Here is a 20,481-nt window from a genome sequence, read left to right on the forward strand (position 1 = left end):
TATATTTTATAATCTCTGAGGTTATCCCCTGGACAGATGAGCAGCTACCGCAACACCAAAAATAAAGATTCTACCTTCACTACCCCGATTCTACCACCAGATGCCGGGGAAAATAAAGTCGGGAATGTTTCACGTTTGAAGACGTTGAATCAAACATCATATATAACGCAACAACTCACTTATAACCAGTGGTATACTTTTAAGTATAAGATTGCTCTAGACAACACAAATTCTTAGCGTAGCACATACGCTCCACGATACGTCATTGTTTGATCACGTCATCGTACCTCGCACAATATTGAGAGCCAAGTGATAGCCGCTGCATCTGGATATCGCGTTCACGAGTGCCAGATATGTATCACTCGACTATTATATATACATTTTTTCTGGCCTTGGTCACCGGATGGCTTGCGGAGTGCCAGGATTTGAATAACGTTATTATGACGTCATGAATGTCAAGGTGACCTTGAAATACTCCCCATCTTCGTGGGTGTGTAGCTCAGGAATTACAGACGTTTAGGTCTCAAGGACACGGCTGCACACTGCGCCGAACGATCTTCAACATGGCTATTTCAGTTCAAAACCACATAGAAATGCAGGACACCCGCGTTCGTGACTCGCGGGCTACGGTGACGATCCGTTCCCCGTTCACTTCACGCACCGCTGCGTGCTAGGGCGCCACGAGCGCCGGCCGCAGGGGCGCGCTGGGCGCTGGTCCGCCAGAATCCAACAATGTCTGGGCATTCGCCAGCGCAGCTTAGCCGTCGGAGGCGGCCGCATAACGAAAACAGCTAATAAAAAAAAATGTATTCGTGGCACGTCACAATATGGTGCGATAAGCTAGGAGCACGTAAAAACATCCCAACGCATGAGTGACGCAAGACGGCCGGCACAAGCTCATTGCCGAGGCCAGAGCGAAATACACCGCTAGCCGCCGACTAGACCTAACGCATGACCCGCCTGGAGCGGTAGCATGGGAAGACGTCAGCCAGCCTGGCCGAGACCAACACACTGACGCGCAGGTGCAGGGGCATGACACTGTCGGGGCTCTGGGGAGGCCCCGACCGGCCGCCAGCGGTAATGCAGCAGCCGGGCCTGGTGGGCCGTCGACTCATCTGAGCTGCCACGGACGGGTCAGGCCGTACTACCCCGCAGCCGGCACTCCCGGCGGCGGCCACAGCCAGTCTGCTGATCTCTGCATCGGCCCTCCGACATGCATCACCTGCCAGCGCGGCCGCCACCGCTGGGGCCAGGCCGAATGACCCCAGAGCAGCCTTCAAAAGGAACACAGTAATTATCCTGCCATAATCACAATCGCAGTAAGGACAGTTGGACCAAACCGCGCCGCGGAGAACAAAATGAATTCAGAATATCATGGATAATAATGAGTCGTAGCCTGATGGCGGCTGGAAAGAACACATTACAAAGACGGACTAGATGGGTGCACTTCACCATACGATAAGATCTAAGAAAGTCTGTGACTTTATGAAAATCAAAGCCACGACAGCGGTGCCACTGCGGAAGTCGGTTACCGAGGAGCGCAGAGTAATTCCCCGCATGAGTGGGTCGCCTCACAGCGGACACGAGCACCACTCCCCACACCGGTCAGCCCGCCAAGTGAACACGGAGGAGCCGGTCGGCCGTGCACCGGACGCGCCGCCGCACCTCTTTTGATTGTCGGGCGCGGGCCGAGCGGCAACGGACGGGCGCCGGTCGTCACTGGTCGGGCGGCGGTCGCGGCCCGCTGTCGTTGTAAAATGTGGAGCGGCTCAGGTAGAGCGTGGGGTCCGGCTGACCGGGACGCCGCACCGCCGGCATGTCGCGCGTGCGCGCGTAGGTGACCGGGTCGGGCCCGGCGTAGAAGGTGGAGCGGCCGACGCCGTGCGCGCGGCCCAGCTCGGCACGCGGCGCGCAGTCGCAGTCGAGTTGCCGCGCCCGCTCCAGTTCGGCGTATCGGGCCCGCGCCGACGTCAGGTAGTTTTTGATCATGTCCTCGTGGTGTTTGTACTGTCGGCTGGTGTCGAGACGCGCCGCCAGCAGACAGTGGCAGCGGGCGGTGGCGGCGGCGCGCGTCCGCACGTCACCGGCTGAGGCGGCCCGCCGGCCCGGCGTCACCGCCATCCGCTGCGACAGGCTGCCCAGGTTGTCACGAATCTTCCTGCCCATCGACTTGCCGATGCTGCCCATGTGTCGCACCACCGTCTGCAGCTGCAGGTTAGGCTCGGGCCGCCGAGAGCAAGCGTCACCGTCCCGCAGCTCGGCGGCCGAGGCGGGCCGCGGCGGAGGCGGAGGCCGAGGCGGCGGCGGAGGCGGGGGCCGAGGCGGCGGCGGAGGCGGGGGCGGGGGTGACGGCGCGGCCGGCGGCGGCGAGCGAGGCGGCGGTCGGGGAGAAGCGGAACCGTCCAGCGGCAGCTCCACCACGTCCAGGTACTCGCGGAGCAGGCTCAGCTTGTGCTGGGGCTGCAGCGTGAGTCGCGCCTGCACCACCGGGTCCACCTGGTCCTTCTCCCAGGCCACCTCTGGGCCCGGGTCAACAACAAACTGGATCGGCAGCAGCACGCCGTCCGCATCCGTCACCGGGATCACGGCTGAAGCAGACGTGGCACCAGGATCACACGTAAGGCAGACGTGTCAGGACTTCGACAGATACATCACTAGGATCAGAGCTATAGCAAACCCATCTACGAGATCAGAGCTACAACGGTTCCATCAACAAGATCAGAGCTATAACAGATCCATTACCAGGATCAGAGCAATAACAGTGGACAGACCATCACCAGGATCAAGGCTACAACAGCTACATCCCCAGGATAAGGGCTACAAAAGATACATCACCAGGGTCAGGGCTACAGCAGACTATTCAAAGGATCGGAGATATGACAGACGCGTCGCCAGAGTGAAAGCTTCAGTAGAACCGTCATCCGGTCCTGAGCTACAGTAACCATATCACAGGCATTACGACAAGGGCGGCAACGTCACCGCGTTATTGTGGCCCGGGCGATGTCACTGGGATCGCGGCTGGAGTGGCCGCGTTATCGAGATGGCGGCTGGAGTGGCCGTGTTATCGTGACCGCGGCTGGAGTGGCCGCGTTATCGTGATGGCGGCTGGAGTGGTCGTGTTATCGTGACCGCGGCTGGAGTGGCCGCGTTATCGTGACCGCTGCTGGACTGACCGCGTTATCGTGATAGCGGCTAACCTGGCGCGGCGTAGCGGGCCGGTTCGGCGGCGGCGCTGTCGGTGGCCGGCTCGGGCGCCATGGCCACCAGCGCCGAGAAGTGGCCGGCGTCGAAGGTGAGCGCCAGCGGTGAGCAGTGACAGTCAGCCGGCGGCACCTCCAGCGGCAGGTACACGCCGCCGAACGGGATCGGCGCCAGCGGCTGGCCGTGTACGTCCTGCCGGCCGGACCACCGGTTCATATCGGTCATCTCAACTCAGCTCAGCTCCACTAAGCTCCATCGAGCTCAGCTCAGCTAAGCTCAGCTAAGCTCAGCTCAGCTCAGCTCAGCTCAGCTCAGCTAGCTCAGCTCAGCTCAGCCCAGCCCAGCCCAACCCAGCCCAGCCCAGCCCAGCCCAGCCCAGCCCAGCCCAGCCCAGCCCAGCCCAGCCCAGCCCAGCCCAGCCCAGCCCAGCCCAGCCCAGCCCAGCCCAGCCCAGCCCAGCCCAGCCCAGCCCAGCCCAGCCCAGCCCAGCCCAGCCCAGCCCAGCCCAGCCCAGCCCAGCATAATCCAGCCCAGCCCAGCTCAACTCAGCCCGGAGCAGCCTAGTCGTTAACATGAGCCTGGCCGTGCCGGCTCGGTGCAGTTCATTACCGCCGGCGTCGGCAGCCCTCACGGCTCCCGGCCGGCCAGCCGGCCGGACCCCGTCGGCACCAGCGCCGCCTACCTTCATTGTGACGTCCGCTATGACGATGATGGGTCGCCTCAGGATGTGCGCCAGCACCAGGACGTGGATCTCCTCCAGCGACTCGTACACGGAGAGAGAAGCGTCGGGCCGGGCTGGCTCCTCCTCGCTGCAACAGACACCGCACCGCCGGCTGACAGGAGGCGCAGGACGCCGACGCACGCCACACGGTCGCGTCCACAGACCCAGCATGCCTGCACCAAACTGTACCAAATGGTCGCAGCGGTACCCTGCGCGCCACGCGATACCATCACACGTGCTGCGGACCTCTAGAGCCCGTCCATAGTCGCGGTACAGCGGAGACTCGATCACCGTATGAACAGTGATTACCGGTAAGCTGATCTCCACACACAATGGTGGCAATGAACGATATGTAAGGCGACAGCGTCACCCCAAGATCACGGCCGGATCGCCCGTGTCACTGGGGTGGCGGCTGCGGTGGCCGTGTTACCTGGGTCGTGGCTGGACTGTACCAGTGCTCTTGGCATCACTTAATCTCCTTTTGCTCCCCAACAAACACTAGACCAGACCGTCAAGCTTCTTTGGTAGCAGTTTTTACTCTCGAACTGCTCAGCGTGCACTATTTATAGTTCCAGATGAAGGGAACTATGAACTTTCAAGAGATAGTCAAAACAACACTTATACGGATGCCTGGCAACCAGCAATAGCGGCGAGCAGTCGTAATAACCATCAGGAAGCACACACTGGAGAGCGTCTATTTCGGAAGTACCCAGTGAGCAGCACCGACGGCCGGGATACCTGACGAGAGGTACCGACGGCCGGGATACCTGATGGGCAGCACCGAAGACCGGGATACCTGATGGGGAGCACCGACGGCCGGCATACCTGGTGGGCAGCACCGACGGCCGGCATACCTGATGGGGAGCACCGACGGCCGGCATACCTGGTGGGCAGCACCGACGGCCGGCATACCTGATGGGCAGCACCGACGGCCGGCATACCTGATGGGCAGCACCGACGGCCGGCATACCTGATGGGCAGCACCGACGGCCGGCATACCTGGTGGGCAGCACCGACGGCCGACATACCTGGTGGGCAGCACCGACGGCCGACATACCTGATGGGCAGCACCGACGGCCGGCATACCTGATAGGCAGCACAGACGACCGGATACCTAATGGGCAGCACCGACGGCTGGCGTACCTGATGGGGAGCACCGATGGCCGGCATACCTGATGGGCAGCACCGACGGCCGGGGTACCTGATGGGCAGCGTCCAATCTGGGAGGCACTTGCAGCAGGCAGCGGCAGCGGCAAAAGCACTTACTGGGCGGAGTTCACCTCTTGAGTACTTACTGGGAGCCTTCCAGGCCGTTCTGGCGTGGATCGCTGGACGACAGTGTGATCACGTTCACCCACTCCCTCTCCCATTCTTCCTCAGAATAGACCAGACCTGCAACGTACGGTTACAGTAGGCCGACCCAGCTTCACACATACGCTAGGCACTGTGCCAATCGCATTCGCCATGGAGACCTGATGTGATCACTGAACACGCAACGAGCGACCTCGGCACAACCTTGCTTGATTTATGACATAAGCTTCACAAGAACACCTACGTCAGGCGCAAATAAGCTCTGCGGTTGGCACGCCCTTAAAATTCACACGCTTCTAAAATGGTCATCTCTCTCGGGTTAAAGACAGACAGACCAACCCGCGTAGTGGAAGCACCCGGCCGCTTCCAGGACCGCGCGCCAGCAACGAGAGGCGTGCCAGTCGGGCTCCGTCTGCCTGCTGACCTGCTTCGGTGTTCTGCTGGGCCACCTGCCACCTCCAGCGGCGTCGGAAGGCGGCCACGTGGGGCCCGGACGTCATGCACGGCCGCAGCGCCTTCCGCAGCGTCAGCAGCCGGTCGTGGAAGCCCCACATACCCAGGCTGGCGGCGTGCAGCAGACAGTTGCCGTCACCTGGCCAGGCGGCCACACGGTCAGACCTGTCTCACGGCCGCGCCGCAACGCACCGCACCGGCCACAGCTGGGCAGACCAGCTGGGCAGACGGTCAGACCTGTCTCACGGCCGCGCCGCCACGCACCGCACCGGCCACAGCTGGGCAGACCAGCTGGGCAGACGGTCAGACCTGTCTCACGGCCGCGCCGCCACGCACCGCACTGGCCACAGCTGGGCAGACCAGCTGGGCAGACGGTCAGACCTGTCTCACGGCCGCGCCGCAACGCACCGCACCGGCCACAGCTGGGCAGACCAGCTGGGCAGACGGTCAGACCTGTCTCACGGCCGCGCCGCACCGCACCGCACCGGCCACAGCTGGGCAGGCTTTCATGGGCCACGTGCATCCCTTGCAATAGTTCTTAACCTCCATGGACGACCTGTGGACGCAGCGTGTGGGGAATTGAGCTCCTCCTCCGCCCCACGCCTCTTTACCAGGAGTGCACTGGTGAGAGGCCAGCGCGGCGGACAGATGACCCTCGGTGTGACTGACCGGCTAACACCCACCTGAGGTGGTGAGTGGCCAGAGCGGAGGGCAGATGACCCCAGCGTGAGGGACCAGCTAACACCCACCTGAGGTGGTGAGTGGCCGGAGCGGTGGGCAGATGACCCCAGCGTGAGGGACCAGCCAACACCCACCTGAGGTGGTGAGTGGCCAGAGCGGTGAGTAGATGACCCCCGGTGTGACGGACCGGCTAACACCCACCTGAGGTGGTGAGTGGCCAGAGCGGAGGGCAGACGCCAGCCCGCGCCCACCAGTTGAGCCGCCCGGCCTGCTCCAGCGACACGAGCGTGGCCCGGTCCACCAGGTCGTCCTCCACGAAGCACCGGAAGCCCTCTGACAGGGCGGCAGGGACGAGACATCAGCTGCGGCCCGCCACACACAGGACCGAGCGCTGGACGGCAAAGGCGCCGGCGGCAGCCGCGCAGAAACAGCGCAGCATATGGCGGCACCAGCTGGACCGGGGGTCGCCACCCCCAGACTGTACCATTGTGTACTGCATGGCGCGGGCGCCGAGTGACGGTCTCAGGGCAAACAATTCAATTGTTGGTCTCCACTTGAATGTGAATTTTTGAACACACACGCACACGCACACGCACACGCACATGTCGAACGTTATGTATGTGCGCGTAACACGGACTGGGAACGCAGTGAAAGTTCGCTATCGACCAACGGTTGATTTTGTGATGCTACTGGTCAGCAACGAAACTAATAACGACCTGAACTTTTGACGAAGCCACCACGGGCTTATAAAACACACAGCAGGCACCGCTAGATGGCGCCGGCTGCAGACGCTTCGATGGCAAATTCCAAGCCGCCTCTCCGCCAAACACAAGCCACCAATCGCACGCGTTCTCCGCCAATCAACATCCAGAACTAGTACTGGGCCCGGTGCAGCTCGCACAAGCCAATAACTAGCGGCCTTCGCAAGCTCTCCGCAAATCACACCTCGCAAATTTGAACCGCCGGCGAGCTGGCACCTCCAATCCGCAGTGGGCATCGCTGGCATAGTTTTTCTTTGGATAGATATCTCGACATTTAGGTGCGCGAGGATGCCTGGCGCCGCGCGATGGTGTTAAGTTCGTAACGGGTGGGTGGCGGGTTCGATTCCTGGGACGGCGGCCGGCTTACATTTGGGCCCACTTTGCATGCTTGCATTGGATTTTCTGGAGCAGTTCATAGGCATGTAAGCAGTTGTGAGATGTTCATGCTAAGCAAAGCTCAGCCATTATCAATTTCATTATACGGTCAGATGCCGGTCATGATGAGAGCTCACGCGGGCATTCGGCCTTTCCGCCAATATCGTCGGCTCTGGACATACCCTCCTTGTATTTAGCCGGGGCCGAAGTCTAACCGGTACCTACGACCTGGCAGGTTGTGATGTGAACGACGTCGCCTAGAAGAGCCTCGCTCGAAACAAAAATAACCGGATTTCAACCACTTTGTTTCCGGTGGCTTGGTGTTCTTCATTTTAGTTGTATGTGTTGCAAGGTGTAACTGAAACAGAGAACGCAATTCTACCGGTATTTATATGATAGTGCATGCCACATTTCTGCACCAATACAAGTCAGCGGCATTGTGATCTCCACCTGGCCCTTTGTTACCGCGTGGCCGCTGTGCCTGAACGTAATTCTACAGGTATTTATATGATAGTGCATGTCACATTTCTGCACCAATACAAGTCAGCGGCATTGTGATCTCCGTCTGGCCCTTTAATTGTTGGCACGTGGCTACTGTGCTTCACCCCGCACCAACCTCCACCACTGATTGAGTCAGGGGCGGATCCAGAGAGGGCGGTCACGGGGCCCATGATCCCCCGTGGTACCCCGAAGTGACCCATAGGCTCCGAATGGGCCCATAGTTGACCGAACAGATACAGTTTTTTAAACACAAAACACAACAAAATTTCTTTGGATTTCCAGGCCACCGAGAACAGTTGCAAACGAAAGTGAATGGCCTGCAAGAAAAGATAAAAAAATCTTCAATAATGAAAAAAGTTGTTAATTGGAAATCATTAGCCTTATCACGCTGTCCAGGGTCCTATCCTGCTTCCGGGGGACCTATATGCCCACTTGCAAGGTCATTTCGATCGTTAAGGAGCCTTCCACGTTAGCTCTGAATGCTTTGCGTTTGCTCGGAGCGCCCTGCACTGTTTCTGTGCTCTTCCTGCTAGCGTGCCGGGGCGCTCTTGTCAATCAGATGCCTTCCACGGATTCTTTCCAGCCGCCAGGAAGCCTCTGTGGACTATTGCAGGGCCCCATGTTAATTTGCTCGGGTGTTCTCGGTGGCTCGGGGGCCCTTTACGTTGGTTTCGGTTCACCAACCGACACACTTGCGATATGCTCATGGGCCCTCTGCATTGGTCTAGGGCGCTTCCAATTTTATGCCACTTGCTTAGGGCCCTACGCTCTTGTCGGAGGCTCATCTGTTAACCTGCTTATGCACACTCTGTCGATCGGGGCCCTCGAAACTGGGTCCAGGGTACTTTCCATTTGAATGGAGGGCCCTGCACACTTGTCGGGGCCTCATCTGTTAACCTGATCTGGCACAACGGATTGTTTAGGGGTCCGACACACCGGGTATTTTAATGTAGGGACCTACGCTCTTGTCAAGGCCATCTGATAGCCTGCTCGGATACACTCGATCTTTCGGGGGCCCTCTATATTGGGTCTTGGGAAGCCCTATTTGAATGGGGGCCCTACGCACGTGTCTGGGGTCCCCTCTGTTAACTTTTTCGGCCAAAGTGGATTGTCCGAGAGCCCTGCACATTGAGTCTTGGCGTTTGAACTTAGGGCCCCGCGGTCCTATCGGGGCCATCTGATAACCTGCTCGGATACACTCCATCTTTCGGGGGCACTCCGCACTGGGTTTTGGGCACTTGTTACTTCAATGGAGGGACCTACGCTCTATGCTCTTGTTGCGGCTCTTTCTGATAAGGCGCCCGGGCACGTTCGATTGTTAGGGGACCTCTGCGTCTGGTCTTGGGTACTTTCGATTTGAATGGAGGCCCAACGCTCTTGACGGGGGCCCTATCTGCTAGCATGCTCTGGCGCATTCGATCATTGGGGGTCCCATGTCGTGGTTTTTCATATTTGAACGAAAGACCCCACGCACCTGTCAGGGTCCCATCTGTTAACCTGCTTAGGCACTCTGCATTGTTTGAGGGACCTGCACATTGAAGAGTTTAATGTAGGCCCCTACGCTCTTATCGGGGGCCATCTGATAGCTTGCTCAAATACACTCGATCTTTTTTTTTGGGGGGGGGGGGCGCTCCACACTAGGTTTGGGGTACGTTTTATTTGAATGAAGGCCCTACGCTCTTGTCGGGGGCCCATCCGCTAGCATGCTCAGGCACATTTGATCACTCGGAGGGACTGTACACCGGGTCATCCTTTTTTGAACGGTGGGTCCACGCACTTATCGGGGGCCCTCTCTGTTCGCCTCACTGTTCGGCCACTCTGGATTGGTCGGGGACCCTGCACACTGGGTTCCGCTGTTTGAATTTAGGGCCCTGCACTCTTATCAGGGTCCATCGGATAATCTGTTTGAGGCACTCCATCTTTCGGGGGCCCTTTGCACATGGCTTTCGGCACGACTTATTTGAATGTTCTCTTGTTGCGTTCTTGTCGCGGCCCATTCTGATAAGCCGCTCCGGTGCATCCGATTGTTAGGCGACCTCTACGTCGAGTCTTGGGTACTTGCTTTTTGAGGGGCGGTCTTCACGCGTTACGAGGTCACGAGACCCTATCTGTTAACATTCTCGGGCGCCCTCGATTATTCGGAGCCCTCTACATCGTACCGTTGGTATTTCACATTTGAATGGATGACCCCACGCTCTTGTCGGCGGCCCCATCTTTTCACTTCCTTCGAATTTAGGGCGCTGCACTCCTGCCGGAGACCGTCTGGTAATCTGCTCGGGTACACCCCATATTTCGGGGGCCCTTTGCGCAGGGTTTGGATACTTCTTATTTGAATGGATGGCCTTACGCTCTTGTCGGACCTCTTCTGATAAGCTGTAGGGGTGCATTTTATCGTTCGGAGGCCATCTGCATTGGGTCTTGAGTGCTTCCTATTTGAATGGAGGGCCCTACGCTCTTGTTAGAAGCCCCATCTATTAAGACGCTAGGACACACTTTATCTTTCGGCGGCCCTCTTCGTTGGGTCTTGAGGACTTTCTATTTGAATGGAGGTCCCTGAGCTCTTGACGGGGGCCCGATGTAACAACCTGCTCGGAAACTGGCCAAGCGCTTCTGTCGGGGGCCCCATCTATTACCTGTTTGGGCACACTCGATCGTTCCGAGGCTCTCCATGCTGTGTTTTGGTTACTTCTTAGATGAATGGATTGTCCTATGTTCTTGACGGACCTGCTGCTTTTCCCTATTCAGCTGCTGGAGCCGGTGGTGGATACAGACGAGGAGGGGTAGGTACAGGATCATGCCCCCCCCCCCCCCCCCATGAACCATGCCGAGGGACCTATAGGCTTCCAAGGGACCCACAACTGGCCGACCGGACGCAGTTTTCTAACAAAACGTTACATGCAACTCAATTGGACGTCTTTGGGCCTACAGACGACCAAGAACGGTTACTGGCAAAAGTAATGATTTTATGAGCAGATAAAGTTACTTCTTTGCTGATTGAGAAGGCGTTGCTTGGGGAAATTTTGGGGTTGATTACGGTGTCCAGAGACACAGCGCTGTTGCCTGGACCCCATATGTTCACTTGCCGGGTCAGTCTGATCGCTACGGAGCATTTTACGTTGCCCTTAATATCTTTGCATTTCCTCGTGGGGCCCAATGCCGCTCTTCGGACGCCATCTGCTTCTATGCCTGAGCGCTCTTGATCGATCAGGTTTTCCTCCACGGATTTCTCCCGTTTTCCCGAAAGGCTCTGTACGCTTTTCCGGGGCGTTATACGCCAGGGTATACTCAGTTGCTCAGGGGCCCATCATATAAGTATCGGGTTCTTTCCATTTGCTCGAGGGGCCTGAGCTCTAAAAGGGGTGGAGGGTCCGTATCCCCTGGATTTCAGCCGAGCGTGTTTTGTCCAAAAAAGATCGCCAAAGATGGTATTATCTGTTTTTATATTGGCATCTCGCAGATGTTTATTTTATATCAAACCAGTAAGGTGCAAGGACTTCCCGACACCGACATCACTTCTGCTTTTTTCACAAAGTTTAGACTTGACACGCGCTCGGGTGGGGGTCAAACTGACCCCACCCCGAAAATTTTCTGAAATGATTTCGGAATGGCAAGGCGTAGCCGCGCCAAATTTTGCATAGCTGTAGACAACTAAAGAGCGGATCGTCTGCCATCAAACATTTAGATGCACTATGTAAGGCCACGGATGTATGGCAGGTGAGAGTTAGGTCATGGTTTCATCGAAGGCAATTTTTTTCGGGAATCGTTCAGTCTGGTCCAACAACGGAGTGTTAAACGAAGCCATACATTTCTGACATACTTTGTTAGGATACACAACAACTGAATAAAATTAGATTGAACTAGGGCCAGGTGTTGAGGTCAGACCACGGTCAGGACCAACCCTTTTTATTACTCTAGGGCTTGCTGTATGGGGTAGTTTCTGGTGCTCATTTCAAATTTGCTGATGACAGAAACCACATTTTGCACCTTTCATGGCCTTCTTAAATGTCAGAATAAGTCACTGATCTAAAGTGACCCAGGTCAACACTTTGTTTTCAGCAGCATACCGCCTAGCGTAATCTTTGTCACTTATCCAACTGCAAAACTCAAAGGAGTCTTGTATGATTTTGGTCGCCATGACTTTCACAAGGTCAAACAACACTACTGATCTCAAATGAACATGTAACCTTTTGCTTAATACAGCTATCTAGGTTCCAGAGGCCCTTGGAGACTAACCTGGAATTTGGCCTTGTTTGACCTTATTTAATCCAGAGATCATGAACTAGAAACCTCGAACTTCAACCTAAGTGAGTTCACGTACAGGTCAACACACCCTATGAATTTAGCGTCTCTAGCCCTCTTAGTTCCTGAGGTCTCAGCGGATGAAATTACATCCCCCCCCCCCTCCCTCTCCACCCGAGCGAAGGGTACTGAACCGGTCACCCGGGCACGCGTTAATTTCATAAACCCCGCTGTTTTTCGTGCAAACCCCTTAAAGCCAGGCTTGCATAAGCAGCATTCATTGCCCCTCGGGCACTTAGGCTTCGAGATAGGATATTTCACCTTAGAATTATTTTAGTTTCTTGTTCGTCCAAGCCATGCGTACGCGCAGTTTCGATTTCCTGACGATATGTTTGATTTTCAAAAGCAAGTGCTCATCTGTGTAAATTAGTGTTAAGAGTCCTTCGGTTGACGGGCGTGCTCCCGTTTCCTACCATACATCCCCGACATGCTCTAGATGCTTTGATCTCTTCCAACATTCAGCCTAAAGGTCGTGGAGAATATCCATTGTCCAACAGCTAAGTCCATATTTTTCATGCTCCTTCCGTATTTTTCACTGCTTGATAAGTTGCTTAGAGCCATATGGAGTGTATTTTTAATTATATTGTGTTTAGTGGAAGTTGGGTGCACAGATTCGCAGTGCAGAATCATGCCAGAGTTGGTAAGCTTGATCACAGCTCTGTTTCCAACGTTGTACGATTGTTCCTCTTTTCTGCTGTCACTAGTGTATCCAAATGCGGACCCCCTTTCTGTATGGTCCATTGTAAAGGCTGACTTGGGTAAATAAGTTGGTTTAACACTACCTGACATAGATGAACGCTCGCTCTGGAAAATTCAACATATTCTTACAAGCTCAAAACCGCGCTTACGGATAGCTTAGAGGAGCCAAAAAAGCTCTAAATTAAATATACTGTCTCGAAGCATAAGTGCCCGGGGTGCGATAGGTGTCATATATGCATGCCTGGGTCATAGGGGGTTTGCACGCGAAGAAATGTGGTTTATGAATTCCAGCACAAACTGCGCGAAAAACGTGGGAGGCACATAGACTATGTTGAGAAGCCCATGCGTCCTACTCGTTTCATTTGTGATGAACACCTGCCAGATGCTAAAAACGAAACAGATAATAAAAAGAACTCTTCGGCGACCATCTTTTTTACAGAACACGCTAATGTCAAAATTCAAGGAAGTACGGACCATTTCCTTTTAGAGCTCAAAGGCATCTTCAAAGCAAGGGACCATCAAGACAGGAAAAATGGTGAATCTATTTTTATAAGAAGTTGGCGACCAGACTTCAATGTACAGGAGTCATCATGAACGATTATTTGAATGTGACTAGCGTCTTGATGTGTTATGCATGCTGGCTTGAAATCGCCTTCATGTATCAGTGTTGTCTGATGCTTGATACACGATGTCCGTTTAATTGAAATCGTTTGCATATAAACGTGATGCGTGATGCGACACGCCTGTTTACTTGAGATCGCTTGCGGAAGTAAACGATGTGTTATGCGCGACACCTGTTAGCTTGAATTCATTTGCGATATACAGGTATTTTTCGCGCATTTTAATTCTCAGTTAGATGTGCACTGTACCGCAGAAATGACCCGCAATTCCTCCTTGTTTAATTCCCTGCATGTTGGTGGTCTGTACAACTGTGGCTAGCTGTTTTTGAAGGAAAAAACTGAAACGTCGAGTGAAATCGGCAGACAAATTTGAATTTGCTACCAATATTCTTTTCGATAAACGCATGGAGCCGAAATATGGCGTTTATCTCTCCATTTTCCTATTTATTCTTTGAGGAATAAAGCTATTAATGCTGTTTTAGCTATACGCATAATGTTCCTCACAAATGCGGTTTACAATTCGCGAAGCGCTCCCATCATGTCGATAATGATGGCGACATGCCTTCTACATAACAGTTTAAACGTAATGTAAAGATTCTGTCCGGTCACTACGATTAGTCTAGACCAAAGTCATGCCATAACGCCAGGTCAACTTCAGTTACGACTGCATTTTCCAAGGGCGGGACCGCCAGCATCGTCTCGTTTGCATAGGACTGTGTCGCCGCAGTCCCGCCCTGCGGTCGAGTTTCTCTGTTGCCGGCGCAGTATCACATGCCTGCTGCCGCCAGCAACTGAAAAGCCCACCCCTGTACCCACCCGCGAACAAGAAACAAAGTCAAATTCAGTCAGTAGCCTGCGCCGGGGAACTCATTTAGAATCGCCGGGCGCGACAGGGTCCGATACCTGCCAGTCATACACGCGATTTCAAACAGCAAAACCAGGGTGATACAGATGACTTTGTGGGCTGAAACACCTATCAAATTGGTATTTGGGAGTTGTCCTGTCACCTACGCCAATTTTTTTTTCCTTTCTCCTCTCCTTCTTCTTACCTTTCCGCCCACTTCCCCTTATCCTTGAGTTCCCCCCCCCCCCCGCCGAACTCGCCGAATAAGCACCAGCTTTACCGTCAGTCAGTCCAGCATGACTGACATATCGAACCACTGAGCTAGGTCGTCTGCTGAACGTACACCGGGAAGGGGATGGGGACACTCCACACCAATGCTGACCGCATACGCCCCGATGATTGATGCCGGCAGAGAACCCCGGGCGTATCCACGACACAATGTCGCTGACGTCAAACCGCTCTCCACGCTGACAATGGCGTCAAAAAGCCATTCGTAACCGGAGACCTATCGCGCGGTTCACCGATGCTGAGCTGCCACACCTGAAAACGGACGGGCGAGTGCTGCGCGTCGTCTGCGTGCGTGCGTGCGTGAGTGTGTGTGTGCGTGCGTGTGTGAGTGCGAGCGTGCGAGTGTGCGAGCGTGTGAGCGCGCGGGCAGGCGTGTGAGCGCGCGGGCGGACCTGTGAGTGTGCGGGCTGACGTGCGGGCGGGCGGGCGCGCGGGAGGCGTGCGAGTGCGCGGGCGGGCGTGTGAGCGTGCGGGTCTGATGCGACATGCACTGGGCCGCTGTATACGTGCAGTGCGGCATGCAGCGGGTCAGTGGGCGGCCGGCTGCTCGGCCGCTGTTCCGACTGCCAACGCAAGGATGCACAGAATTGTACGAGCTACGACATTACTCTATATCATCATCCTCACCATCCTCATCTTCCTGTGTTATCCTCCATTCAGCACAAGCGACCAGGGATCGTTATGATTCATGTTGGCTCTGCCATGCCCCAGGCCCAGACGCTCCATAGATGCATCACAGTGGAGTCAGCATTTGTCCGTAAGCAGCTGGTGTTGACAGCCTGCGGTGCGTACACGAAGCGGACGACGTCGGGAGCGTGACCGGATTGCTGGCGTCGGCTGCGAGCGGGACGGCCCCGGCCTCCGGCGCGGCACTCACCCTCGAAGCGGGCGGTGTCCGGCAGCAGGAAGGTGTGGTCGGGCGCCTCGTCCAGCTGGCCGGCCGCTGGCGGCCCGCTCAGGCCTCCCCTTGCAAGCGTAGAGCGCGCCTCCGACACCAGACGCACGTTGTCGGTGGCGCGCGAGATGCCACGGCCGAGCTTGTGGTCTGTGCCGCGCGCGGAAACAGCGTTCAGAAAGGCACCGCACGCGCGGCGGCGACGGCGCCGTCTGGAGGGTTCGTGCCAGTTGCTCTCGTCCATTTCAGCCCATCCGCGCGACGATGCTGTGCTCACACGCCCCACCGCCAAGATAACAGATCATGATAACAGTCCAACAATGCCACAAAATGCGAAACGCCAAACACGCCACGAAGAGCGAGAAACCGAAGAGAACAGGAGAGGAGAAAAACAGAAGAGGAGAGTTAGAACAGTCAGAACAGAACAGTCAGAACAGGAGAGTTAGAAAAAGAAAGTCATAACAGGGGGTCAAAACAGGTGTCAGAAAAGAAGAGTAAGAACAGGGAAGTCAGAACAGGAGACACTGAACAGGAAAGGCAATACAGGAGGGACACAACAAGGGAGTCAGAACAATAGAAACAGCACAGGTGAGTCAGCACTGGGGAGTCAAAACATGAGAGTTGCTGTCAGAGAGCTAACATCTGAAAAGGAATCAGAACCAGGGTCAGAACACAATGATCAAAAGATGAAAATTAAAATATAATGGTAAGATCAGGGGAGAGAGAGAGAGAGAGAGAGAGAGAGAGAGAGAGAGAGAGAGAGAGAGAGAGAGAGAGAGAGAGAGAGAGAGAGAGAGAGAGAAGAGACAGAGACAGAGACAGAGACAGAGACAGAGACAGAGACAGAGACAGAGACAGAGACAGAGACAGAGACAGAGACAGAGACAGAGACAGAGACAGAGACAGAGACAGAGACAGAGACAGAGACAGAGACAGAGACAGAGACAGAGACAGAGACAGAGACAGAGACAGAGACAGAGACAGAGACAGAGACAGAGACAGAGACAGAGACAGAGACAGAGACAGAGACAGAGACAGAGACAGAGACAGAGAGAGAGACAGACAGAGACAGAGACAGACAGAGACAGAGACAGAGACAGAGACAGAGACAGAGACAGAGACAGAGACAGAAGACAGAGACAGAGACAGAGACAGAGACAGAGACAGAGACAGAGACAGAGACAGAGACAGAGACAGAGACAGAGACAGAGACAGAGACAGAGACAGAGACAGAGACAGGACAGAGACAGAGACAGAGACAGAGACAGAGACAGAGACAGAGACAGAGACAGAGACAGAGACAGAGACAGAGACAGAGACAGAGACAGAGACAGAGACAGACGACAGAGACAGATACAGAGACCAAGACAGAGACGAGACAGAGACAGAGACAGCGACAGAGACAGATACAGAGACAGAGACCGAGACATAGACAGAGAACGAGACAAACAGACAGACTATACAGACAGACAGACAGACAGAACAGACAGACAACAGCCAGAACAAGATCATACGACAGACAGGGAGAGAGAGAGAGGGAGAGAGAAGAGGGAGAGAAGAGAGAGAGGGATAGAGAGAGGGAGGAGATAGAGGAGGGATAGAGAGAGGGAGAGAATGAGAGGGGAAGAGAGGGAGAGAGAGAGAGGGAGGTAGCGAGGGAGAGAGAGAGAGGGAGAAGAGAGAGAGAGAGGGAGAGATAGGGAGAGTGAGGGAGAGATAGTGAGAGAGAGGAGAGATAGGGAGAGATAGGTAGATATAGTGAGAGAGGGAGAAGAGAGGGAGAGAGAGGGAGAGATAGGGAGAGAGAGGGAGAGATAGGGAGAGAGAGGGAGAGATAGGGAGAGATAGGGAGAGAGAGGGACAAAAGAGCAGGACAGAGCACAAGAGAGCAGGACAGAGCACAAGAGAGCAGGACAGAGCACAAGAGAGCAGGACAGAGTACAAGATAGCAGGACAGAGTACAAGATAGCAGGACAGAGCACAAGAGAGCAGGACAGAGCACAAGAGAGCAGGAAAGAGGAAGTCAGACCAGGGGAGAGGAAGTCAGACCAGGGGAGAGGAAGTCAGACCAGGGGAAAAGTCAGGAACAGGGGGGGAAAAGTCAGGAACAGGGGAGAAAAAGTCAGATGAGGGGAAAACAAGTCAAACCAGGGGGGAAATTCAGACCAGGGGAGAGAAAGTCAGAGCAGGAGGTAGAAAGTCAGAACATGAGAAAAGTCAGAGCAGGAGAGAAAAAGTCTGAACAGGAGCAAGAAAGTCAGAGCAGGAGCAAGAAAGTCAGAGCAGGAGCAAGAAAGTCAGCAGGAGTGAGAAATTAAGAGCAGGAGCAAGAAAGTCAAAGCAGGAGCAAGAAAGTCAGAGCGAGAGCAAGACAGTTAGAGCAGGATAAAGCTGTGTCGTACCTGCAGGAGGCATCTCAACAGCCAGGGCGCGCTGCAGCTTGGCGGCGCCGTTGCCGGCTGTCTGGCCATCAGCGGCCCGAGCAGCAGGTGGCAGAGGAGCTGGCACCAGGCCCTGCAGGTAGTCAAATGCCTGTATCGCTGCCTGCAGGTCCCAGCGCTGGTCTGAAAGACAAGATCACACTGACAATTTTGCAGACAGGATAATCACAGCAGAAACTTTTTGCTGCATGAACTGAAGAGAATGACCCTTGCTCCTGACAAGAAGTGTCTGGGTAGCATCCACATGGTGTCCAGTGAACAATTCACACCTGACATGTTTGGCAGGGAAAAACTTCTGTCATTTTTGCACATCACATTCATTATTTCATGGGTATCAAATATTTCTGTCTGAAATGCTTTCACATGCATATTTTTGCTTATTATCACAAGGAAATTTTTGTTTCCAGATACTTGTATGTGCAAAGTTATGTAGTTTGGGCTTTGTGTACACATGTCCTCATATCACATTTATTCCTGGATGCAATCAATGGATCATATATATTTGCAAGTCCAATCCTTGCCATGCACAATTTATCTCATGGAATTTTTCAGCACATGTCAGGCTCCAGATCACATTGCTTTAGATATGCCATTCTTTGAAACACATCACTGTCAATATATTTTGTGCAGTACTGGTTGCATGTTCACAATTATCTGTATCTCATCTTTGCATTAACAGCTTTTCAATTGCACACCCATGCAGAAACTATGCTCCATGTTCTGTATCTTTATAATGCACAACTACCCGCATGGTATATCTTCATATTCGCCTTGGTCTGCAACAAAAACATTCTCGAACATAATTATTTTTATACTAGATTGGAAATGTATTTGATGACCTACAACCAGTTCTTTAGATGCATCTTCAACAGACTGATCAGAAATGTTTCCATGTTGATATTATTGCGTAAATAAGGGTGAATGCTGGCAACCTCCTTACACCAATCTTGCCATTCCATGTTAAAGAAAATTTGCACCTGCTGATATAACCATGCATCTGTGAGGAACAACTAAAATGCATCACAGTTCCTGTGACAAACTTACATACACATGATACTTTTCAAGATACCTGTTACATCATACTTGTCTAAAGGTATGCTAGTATATAAGCAGCCACAATACTATGTTGCATTTTTACTTTGGCCATAATGGCCACACCCATCAACAGTCCTACTCAGGTTGACAGCTGGGGTACAGACCAAGCTGTTCATAATGCTAAAAATATTAATAGTGGTCATGATGGCAGCATTCCACCATACCTGAACTGTGCATCAACTGCATCATTTACCAAGAGGTGATCACTGACCTCCTCCCAGCCCTATAGCAATGTTTTACACATTCCCCATACCCCTGAATTTCAGTGTGTCAGAACATTCATGCATGTGCTGGTGCAAGTGGCAATATTTGTGAGTTGATGCAATGAGCTATCAATGACAATCAGATCTTCTGTATCACAAGTGAGATCAATCATGCCTATAATCCCTTAACAGCTTTAGACAGCTTATATGCCTTCTAATAAAGCAGTATTAATCAACTACCACTCAAAGACTAAAATTTCCTTCATAATATGCAAGCATACTGCAAGCCAGCCGGTGCACTTTTTTCCATGCTGTAACACAGGAATAATTCCATGGATGTGCAACATTTCATAAATGTGACGGACAGCTTACCAAAAATTTTGCACATACATGATTTCACAAAAAGCAGTGTGGTTACAAAGAAATGCAATGCAAATTGTGAACAAAAATATAGTTGAACCACAAATTGCATTCCCACGGATATATCATCAAATGCCAGTGCATGGAAAGACACAACAGAGAATTGTACCTACCACAAAGTGTGATCCAAATATGTATATGCAGACAATGATTTAGAAATATACATTCTGAGCAGCTGGGGCCAAAACTTGTGATGTCAATATCTTTAAATATGGTGTACAAGGGCTTCTTCACTTATATCTACCAATGATAGAAGTGCAGCACAAAGAAAAAGGCTAGACAGTACATTACGTAGAGTAATGTGATCCATAGCTTTGTGCTGCAACTAAGCTTACAACTACATAGTACTGCCATTATGCATGACCTCTACATACATAGGCTTTTCAACAGCCTAGGACATTTCAGTATTCCAGCCAATCCAGGACAACAGTCTGAAATGACTTGCAAGTGTCTTGTTATATCATGCTCACCTTCTAATAAATCTCTGGCCAGACCAGGTTCAGCACCAGTTGTATTAACAAATTCAGATAATAGCAGAGATTCCATGGTTCACCTGGAAGTTCAAAACATCTCCAGTTACATGAGAACATGATCAAGCAGTTGTGAACATTCCAATGGAGACAGCTTGTTCCAACTAGCATAATAGGTTACAATGTCAACATCTTGCAAGCCC

General features: G+C 53.5%; 1 protein-coding gene across 1 annotated transcript; it reads right to left on the minus strand.

Moving 5' to 3' along the window:
- Positions 1 to 984: 984 nt before the first annotated feature.
- On the minus strand, positions 985 to 20,361 carry LOC119100174 (OTU domain-containing protein 7B; the record flags this gene model as incomplete). The annotated part of the gene is given in 11 exon segments (XM_037223284.1): positions 985 to 993; positions 1,936 to 2,014; positions 2,357 to 2,588; positions 3,198 to 3,393; positions 3,884 to 4,010; positions 5,218 to 5,314; positions 5,658 to 5,825; positions 6,569 to 6,700; positions 15,632 to 15,799; positions 18,052 to 18,213; positions 20,279 to 20,361. Coding segments are annotated over 11 exon segments (1,446 nt in total).
- Positions 20,362 to 20,481: the final 120 nt, after the last annotated feature.

Source organism: Pollicipes pollicipes, unplaced genomic scaffold, assembly GCF_011947565.3.
Source record: "Pollicipes pollicipes isolate AB1234 unplaced genomic scaffold, Ppol_2.1 Scaffold_4881;HRSCAF=5763_pilon_pilon_pilon, whole genome shotgun sequence".
NCBI classification, from domain to species: Eukaryota; Metazoa; Arthropoda; class Thecostraca; order Pollicipedomorpha; family Pollicipedidae; genus Pollicipes; species Pollicipes pollicipes.